The 9,889-nt window shown below is 38.1% G+C and overlaps 1 protein-coding gene across 1 annotated transcript; it reads left to right on the top strand.

Annotated features, from left to right (window-relative positions):
• The first annotated feature begins 1,201 nt into the window (after positions 1 to 1,201).
• Positions 1,202 to 5,602, top strand: LOC311244514 (C-type lectin domain family 9 member A-like). Its single transcript, XM_084334058.1, has 7 exons — positions 1,202 to 1,328; positions 1,566 to 1,649; positions 3,201 to 3,302; positions 3,548 to 3,736; positions 4,824 to 4,981; positions 5,111 to 5,226; positions 5,353 to 5,602. Exons 1-7 carry the CDS (start codon positions 1,265 to 1,267, stop codon positions 5,501 to 5,503), a joined length of 864 nt encoding a protein of 287 aa, XP_084190184.1. The 5' UTR covers positions 1,202 to 1,264; the 3' UTR covers positions 5,504 to 5,602.
• Positions 5,603 to 9,889: the final 4,287 nt, after the last annotated feature.

Raw genomic sequence — 9,889 nt, 5'->3', positions numbered from 1 at the left:
CGCACGCACGCACGCACGCACGCACGCACGCACGCACGCACGCACGCACACACACACACACACACACACACACACACACACACACACACACACACACACACACACACACACACACACACACACACACACACACACACACACACACACACACACACACACACACACACACACACACACACACACACACACACACACACACACACACACACACACACACACACACACACACACACACACACACACACACACACACACACACACACACACACACACACACACACACACACACACACACACACACACACACACACACACACACACACACACACACACACACACACACACACACACACACACACACACACACACACACACACACACACACATCTTCACTTACACTCTCTCACACACCACATAATACACTACAAAAAGGTCATTACCTTTATTTCTTACGCTCAGCATTGTATTTTATTGTTATGACTTTTTTATCATGTCTATTTCTATTTTATTATTTCTATTTTTGCACAATCGAGGCGGGCATGGCCACCTACATTTCACTGCATGTCTTGTGTATGTATGTGACAAATAAAACTCTTGAAATCTAGTTCAAGTTTGTTTCAAGTTTGTTTATTAATTATCACAATAAAATACACATTATACAGTGAAATGCTTGGTTCTGTATGAACCCCTGAGAGTGTGCTTCATACAGTAAATAAAAAGTAAACTTAAGAAAGTAAGTAAAAAGTAAGTAAAGAGGAATATACAATATACATATATACAATATACAATACAATATACAATCTAAAGTACAACCTAGGTACAGTCTAAGTACAGTGAGTAAAATTGAGTAAACAGTGACAATGCAGAAAATGAGGTAAGGTGAAATTGCAAATGAGGTATGAATGTAGTGCAAATCTCTTTAATAATAGATAAATATAATGTAGTAAGTGACTGACGGCCATATACATTAAATGCACCAACAGTTGGTTCATCAAAAACACGTAAAACTATAAAAATTAACAAAATAAAGCACAATCTCGACGGAGCCCACAGAGACACGGCCGGACAGTGCTGCGCCATTTTGAGTGTAAATCTATGTTGACCGCGTCACGACTGCAACAGGTTCCATTTTCACAAGCAAACCACCGATGGGGAAACACCAGCTCTCAGTTGGATTGTAACATTTTATGGTCACCTTCATAAAAAAGGGTCAGTCTGCTCTTGTTTGTTGAGTGAAAGTGGACGCTGCAACTCATCTGGATAAATGGACGAAGAAGACCTTAATTATGCTACAGTTACTTTTAGAAATTATAATTCTACTCCAAACGGTGAGTGCTTGCTCTCCTGTCTGTCACCATTTGGTGTCTCGTTCAAGTTGGAAATGTGCACCTGAAGTTGGAAATTCTGACCCTGAATGTCATTATATAACATTACAATGCCTCTTAAATCTACTTGATAAAGATTTCGGCTATCATACTTGAATATATTTTTCAGCCATCCTCTATTCATTGTTGCATGTATCATGTATCTATTTTTCTGTATCTATTATCCTCTGGTTCCTATAGAGATCAAACAGGAAGAACCAGTCTATGCAGAAATAAAGGCTAAACGACATGCTCCTAAGGACAGCACAAGCACTAACACACACAGTAAGTTACTCTATGGCAGATGGATTATTTGTATCCTGTACTATTTAGATTAATGTAATATGTATGCATGTTATAGGAAGGCAGATTAAAAACAACACTTTTCGTTTGGACTTCATTTAGTTTATCCACATTTCTGTGTAAAACTAAAGAAGAAAGTTGCCATTCAGTGGTAGTCAGTTTATTCATTCTTATTTTCTTTTTTCATTTAAAACACAAGTGTTGCTGTTTTATGTAAGATAAGACACATTCTAAACCAAAAAACACTGTATACACTGTACTGTATACTCTTCCTTCTACTGTGCGGAAGTGTGGGGTAACACCTACAAAAGCACTCTACCAATATGCACCATGCAAAAAAAAGCAATAAGAATAGTCAACAATGTTGGATATTAATTTATGAACACACAAATAACTTATTTATAAAGCTACAAACATTGAAATGTATGGACCTAGTTGATTTCAAAACTGCTCTCATTGTATACAAAGCCAGATATAAATTAATCCCAGGCAACATCCAAAGATGGTTCAGAGACAGGGAAGGAGAATATAATTTAAGAGGGAGAGGGAATCTTAAACAACCAATGGTACACACTACGCTGAAAAGCATGTGCATATCCGTTTGTAGAGTAAAGTTGTGGAATGATTTACCTGAATACATAAAAATGAGTAAACATATTGCACAATTTAAAAAGCAGCTTAAAAAATACACATTAGAGAAATATAGAATTGAGTAATGCTGATAAACAAAGTAATGTTATATTGTGTTATGTAGTAGTGTGGTATTGTATTTACTGCTGTCTAGTCTAAGTGACTAGAGTTTTTTCTTTTTGTACTATAAGTCAAAGTATAGTATATAATGTATTATACTAAATTATGTTAAATCAAGTAACATTTAATGGAAGAACTTTTTTTTTAAATGTAAGCTTAGCTTTCCTCTACTCCTTTTTTGAACATGTCAACAAACTAACTACATTGCTCTTGACTTTTTGCTTAATTTCTTTTTCATTATGATTGTTATGTTTGACGGAGCTTGATATTGTGATTTGTTTGGAGGAATATGGAGAATACATGTTCAAAATAAACTTTTTCATTCATTCATTCATTCATTCATTCATTCATTCATTCATTCATTCATTCATTCATTCATTCATTTTCATACCAACTTGTCGGTTTAGTCATTCTATAGTATATTTTGGACTTAATATATATATTTTGTATATAATCATGTGACCAGTGCTGGTCATCAAGTTAGGCCCATCTTCCTTTTTTTGTTGGATAAAGTGGTCGATCTGATCTCATGGTTATAAGGTTAAATCCAAAAAATGTATTAACTTTTGATAGGGTGGCCAAGACCCACGTTTGGTTAGGGTAAGCCCACCCCTGTCCATAGTTATAACCAGACAACTCTAGCCCTACTAACTATCTGTCTGGAGCTATCAGCCACACTTTACCTACAAAGGTATTCATTCATTTGATATAGCCTGATAATAATTGTGAATTGGTTGCGAGTTTCTATGATGATTTAAATGTGAGATATATATTTGGGTGTAGATGGCGCACCAGCTCCTCACACTGTGAGGTTTTGTGTGTTGTCTGTCTGCTTGGGAGTACTTTGTGTCCTGCTGCTGTCAGCCATCATAACCCTCATCTACTGTGAGTACAACCTGCTCAGTTCATATCTGCAGAGATTTGTGAATGGCCATTTATTTATATTGATTTGTATTAATATGTATTTGATTCTATTGTATTTAACTTTGGTTTACTCAAAAGTAGTTTTTTATCTTATCTATTATTTTTTATTTTGTCTTTATGTTCTCTGAAGTTCCTTATTTTACCTTGTTAGCTAAAATTCTACAAATGACATGCAGTTTCCCTCTGTCTCTATTGTGAATATACAGTTGTAGCGTCTGTGCATGATACACACTACAGCAACCTAACAAGTCAAAACCTGAAGCTGAGGACAGATATGGTCCATTTGGAGAGACAGAAAGAAGACCTGACCAGAGAGAGAGACGGCCTCAACTGGACTATTGAGGTCATCCTTCAATTTGACAACTTTCCAGTAAACGACTACTGTCCCCAAAAAGGTGAAGACAAAGGTTTTCTGTTTGACCATCTATTTTTTGCTTGTTTGTTTGTTTGTTTGTTTGTTTGTTTGTTTGTTTTGTGGCAGATATCATCCCACTTGGTTACATGGAGGAAGGGAGATACTATTGTCACAGGCAGAGGAGGGTTAATTGAGGAGTTGATTAGGACTGATGGACTACACCTGTGCACCACGTGATCACCCACATTCCACACACACACACACACACACAAGACACACATAGTATAAAGCTAGGAGAGACAGAGAAGAGTTGAGTGGAGGTGAGGAAGGAGCAGAGATTGTGGAGAGTGTGTTATACAGAGTTTGTGAGGTGAGAGGTAGTTGTAAGGAGAGGTTTGAGCGAGAAGGTGTTCGTGGTAATGAACCCTGGACTGGCTGAGATACCCCCTTGTGAAACTGACCCTGGACCGGACGACATTGAACATTCCCTTTTTGTACGAGAGCCTGGACCATGTTTAGACCCTGGACTGTAATTTGACTACTCTATTGCCCATCGGACCTGTACTGTCGATCAATAAATACCATTGTTTATTGAAATTGTGCTTGTGTGGAAATTGGAATAGTTTGTTTTGGTCCGTGTCGAGCCTGAACACCACAACGCTCGTCACAGTTTGTTTGTTTGATGGTTGATTTGAATGTAAAAGTCCCAGGTTTTGTTAGCTGTACAGTAACTATGGGAATATTTTACTTTACTTATTTGATCTACCAAGCTTTAAATGTTGATTTTCTATTTGTATAATTCTTAATACATTTCCACAACATTTTTGGACATTTCCATTCATTATAATCTAATCAATTGAGAAAGCACAATTTTCAAATGCCACAAAATGTCCCAAGTTTTCCATGCCCATAGCTCTCAACATAATTTATATAGGCTTATTTTCTGATGGCTTACAGCTGATCTCCGTATTATTATATATGGAGAATTAAGAATCCTAATAAAACTGAATGCAGCCTATTGTTTCATAATAATAATAATAATAATAATAATAATAATAATAATAATTAATAATAATAATAATGTTAATGTCTCATTGTAAAGTATCTGATTCTATTGTGTCATGCAGAGTGTAAACCTTGTCTGGATGGCTGGCTACTTTTCAAGTCCAGCTGCTATCAGATTTCACTGTCTCCATCCTGGAATTGGGAGAGCTGGCATAGTAGCCGACAGCAGTGCCAAGAGAAGACAGCCGATTTGGTGGTTATCGGAAGCCCAGAGGAACAGGTGAGCTATTCCATTCAAATATATATGAGATTAGCTTAAATATAGTTTTGACTGAATCTCTACCTCAAATTGTAAAATCTAAAATGTTACATTGATTATCAGCCACTGTATATGCTCTACCTTCTACAGGAATTCATCAGTAATCATACAAAATTTTACTATGATGAATTTCATGGCTACTGGATCGGTTTGACCGAACATACTGGAAGCTGGCACTGGGTTGATGGAAGTAATTTAACAGCGGGGTAAGAGAGGCTGTCTATTCTGTTATAACCACATGAGATTGATACATAGAAAATTCAATGTATTCATCGCCACATCACAACTGAAGACACACAGAGTTCATGTCAGTCACTGTTTTGTGTCCCAAGGTACTGGATGGCACAGCAGCTCGGTAGCAGTGGTTCTTGTACCTTGACTCTGCCAGACATGGATCCATGGGCCAGCTGGGACAAAGCAAAGTGTACCAGGTTTTATAACCGCTGGATCTGTGAGGCTAAAGCCTTGATCAAGTCAGATTGAATTGATTGATTGAAAATGTTATTAACAGATTGCAGAATGGGTACAATACAGTGGAGCTCAATACACACAATTGTTAAGGGGATGCAGACCAGAGAAAGACTTTCATCTTGTTTACATCAGGGTCCCCCATTTTCAATTCATCATAAATAAATGACATACATGACATACAGGTAGACAGTATATTGTTGCATCTAGACATTTATGACATACCAGATCTACAAATACAGTACTGTTTATGAGTACAAAAAGAGTCTAAAAAGAGAGTATATTTATTTGAGGGGGAAGAAGGTTGGGTAGGTGGTGGGGTGGGGGAATTGTACATTGGAGGGGGTTGCTATTACATAAATTATTTACAGAATAAACAACAAGAATATTGCCCCAAAACTGATAAGAGATTATATTCAGTACAACTTCAATTAAATTCTGTTTAAACAGAGATCAATGGTCAGCGTGTGATCAGTGGAGGTCTGGTACTACTTACAGGTTATGTACTTTATGTGATTTAAATCAAATCCTTTTTTTCCCTTTTTTTTTAACAGCCCTTTCTATAATGATTTGAGAATGAATTTGTTTAGTAAGCATGTATCCATTGATCTGATTTATTTTTATGACAAAAACATGGAATATTTGTTTCAGACACCTCAATGTGTGTGTGTATACAGTGTATATATATAGAGAGAGTGTGTGTGCGTGCATGGAATAAGATAAAATGTTTATTATTTACTTGAGTTATTTGGATTGTCTTTTTGATTGATTGTTTTATTGAATAAAATCTTTCAAAAAAGGGTATACTGTATATAAACCCAAAGCATTGACATGTACATGTCAAGAAATGCAGGCAATACAGGTAATAAATAGTAAACGTGTTCTCACATTGAGTGCTTCCCAGATTGATAAATTCCTGTGTCCCAGAAGTGACTGCTGTGTAAAGCTCCACATGTAAAGTCCTTATATGATTCAGTTGATTCCGTGATTCAGTTGATTGAACAAGATTTGTTCATGTACCTGTGGCCAACTGCATGCTAGTATCCGATAGACTGCAGGGGTTCTCAACCTTTCTGCTGCCAAGGCACCCCTGTGTTCAATAAAATATTCCAGGGCACCCCTACATACGATAAAGACTTTTTCGGTCCTGTCTTTTTTGCTACAATGATGATACAATGATTCTTTATTTGCCGTGCTGTCGTTGAGATGTTTTGTTGTTTGTTTGTCTTTGTTGCTTGTTGGTGAATCTGCAAATATGAATTGCCCCACGCGGGATCAATAAAGTTGTCTGAATCTGATGACAAAAGTGCTTGCTTTCAAAATAATGTTTATTTAAGAAAAAACTGAAAATCATGTATTTTTTTTTAATACAGAAAAGGATCACTAAAGTGCTATCTGTTGCAGCTGCACTGTTCTCCATAAAAATAGCATATTTGGATAAGTTTGACAATTTCTCAAAAACAGAAAATCATGTATTTTTTTTAAATACAGAAAAGGATCACCAAGTTACCATTTCTCAAAAAATATAAATAAATACAGAAAATAAGCACTCGTTCACTCAGTGGACATTTCTAGCTCAATGCGAGGTCCGCTGCTGCTGGCTAATAATACGGTCAATACGTGGGGAGATCTTTGACAAGGCAACACGCATGTCATCATCAAGGCTCAACTTGGCCCTATATTTTGTTTTCAGAGCTGTCATGGATGAAAAGCCAGCTTCACACAGATATGTGGGGCTGAATGGTATCAACACCTTAACTGCAGCATCATGAGATACTTGGTACTCAGCACCACACTCTGAAACTAGCTCTCCAGGTGGTATCAGATGAGATTTCAATGAGTTCTTCCAAGAGTTTGGATGGAGATGTGTCAGGAAGCTTTGTCTCAATGTTGTCTGTAAAGTCTTTTTTTATCCAGAGTGACTTAATGATTTTCAGATTTTTAGAAATGGTCAAAATTATCCAAATATGGTATTTTCATGGAAAACAGTGCAGCTGCATCAGATAGCACTTTAGGGATAATTTTCTGTAATCCAAAAAATAATTTGGATTCACTATAAAGTGCCTGTTCACTATAAAGTGCCACGTTTTGATATATTGAGCTTTAAACTTTAAGTACATTTTTTGGAACACGCAACCTAAAACACCTTCCTCTCCCAAACCGTTCCTGCAATTGTTTTATGTTGCATGATGATCATGGATACATTTATTATGTATTGTATTTTTTATGTTTAAATATAAACATAATCTGTCTGTCCACCCTCAGTACATTTACTATCAATATAATATAGTAGTCTGACTTCATCATATATTTTCAAACGCACACACATAGAGGGAGAATGCCCCCCCCCCCCCTCCTTCCCAGTCCTCCTTCCAAGTCCCCACCCTGCTGTTCTCTGCTTGCTCAGCACCTGTCTGCATATATCTTGCTTCAGCGTATATACACTGAATAAGAAATTCCACCATGTACCTTTACATGCCAGCATTCATCTGGCCACACCCCCATCCGCTTACCTACATAAGCAGGGGTGGGGCCACACACTCATCTCCTTCTCAAATTTCATCCACAAGCCATGTGCTGCTCACATGCCCACTTGACGTGGAGAAAAATATTTACTCTGAGGAAAGGAAGAACAAGGAGATACGTTGACATCATATCTTTATTTTCTCTCTCACTATTTTCGAGGAAATAAGGCAATGTTGTCTTCGTCACTGGAGTGTCTGGAAGATGATGATCATTCTACAACCTCCACCGGTTTTTCGTATTAGGGGCTCGTGTCGCTAATATACTCCCCAAACTGCAGTCCTCCTTTGCTGCGGCTGGATGGGTTCGACCCTCCTGCTATGCAGCTGGACTGTGGAAGTCTGTTGTGAGGGACTTTTGGTTTTCAAGCCTGGGTGAGTAATGTTTGCTTGCGAGCACCACTTGTGTGTTAGTGCTATGGGGGCTAGCTGACAATGTTTACGAAAACCGGCCCCAGACTAGGGTCCTCTGTTCAGCCTCTTAGGCGACGGCGGAGGATCTTGGTCTGAAGCCCATCAGGGGCGGATTTAGGATTGTAGGAGATCCGGGGCTTAGCCCAGATGGGCCCCCCCCCCTTTTTTTTTTTTTTTTTTTTTTTAATTTTTTAAATTTTTTTTTTTTTTTTTTTTGGGCAGGCAAGGGGTGGTTTGGAGGGGGTCCGGCACAACCCCCTCCACGACAGATTTTTTTTGAATTTAATGAACCTGTACGTGCAATTTCCTGCAATATAGAGCCTTCAATCTTGACCAATAAAGCTGCTCTTTTCACTATAAAACTCAGTTAACCATAACGTAGTTATGGTTAGATTTATATATTGGGGGGGGATATATCATATTTTTCATATAATCAAAAAGTGGTGGAGCAAGATCATACCTTTGCTCCCCCAAGTTCAATAGTGGGAGAGCAGAGATGCTCCGAATGCTCTTATGGCCAGGCGTCTATGATTCACTGATACAAAGTAAAATAGTGCAGTGCAATAAAATAGTTAGTCAAATAGAATAAAATAATGCAATAGTGCATTGCAATAAAATAGTTATCATCGTATTTTTTCGGGAGGCCGGTAAGGAGTGCATTACAGTAGTCGAGTTGGCTTGAGATAAAGGCATGGATCTGGTTTTCAGCGTCCTTTTGATTTATAAATGGCCGTACTTTAGCTATGTTTCTAAGGTGGAAGAATTAAGTTTTTGTCAACTTGTTGATTGTGATCAGTAGCGGCGCCAGAGAATTGGCCTCGCGGGAGCTTTGGAGGGGCTGGATTGTTTATAGCAGGGGCTAATGAATTTTAATGCAATAAACAAAATAACGGCTAATATAGGCTAGGGGTCTGCTATTAGGTTTGGCCACGGGCCAGATTTTCCACAAGCCGTTGCTTGGCGGGCCAGGATCAAAAACAATGGCTAATTTAATATACTGATATTGAAAGAAAAAAAACGTTTTTCTCTGGTCTGCATCCCCTTAACAATTGTGTGTATTGCGCCGTACTGTATTGTACCCATTCTGCAATCTGTTTTTCATTCATTCATTCATGAACAGCAGATCAGCTGTTGCAGTCAGATCACCGCGGCGGGTGACGAACAGATCAGAATGCATGCAAACACGACTCACCATACCTTGTTTGTTGTTAAGTCCTCCAAAATCCCTGCTAATGTTTGAAACATGTCACATATCCACTCGCCGCCCTCCAATTCCAGATTGGCGTTGAATGCAGCAGCTACTTTATCTGCCAACTTGCCTCGTTGTTGTTGTTGTCGCCACATATTATGCAGAGAGGACGTCGGCTCGGCACGCAAGAATCACCGACCTGTTGCGATAAACCCGTATTTTATGTATGGCTCCTGTTTATTAAAAGAAGCGTTATATTTCTATCCAAAGATGTTT

This window comes from Notolepis coatsorum (assembly GCF_963971535.1).
Source record: "Notolepis coatsorum genome assembly, chromosome: 17".
NCBI lineage: Eukaryota > Metazoa > Chordata > Actinopteri > Aulopiformes > Paralepididae > Notolepis > Notolepis coatsorum.
This window is presented reverse-complemented; position numbering and strand designations above follow the sequence as displayed.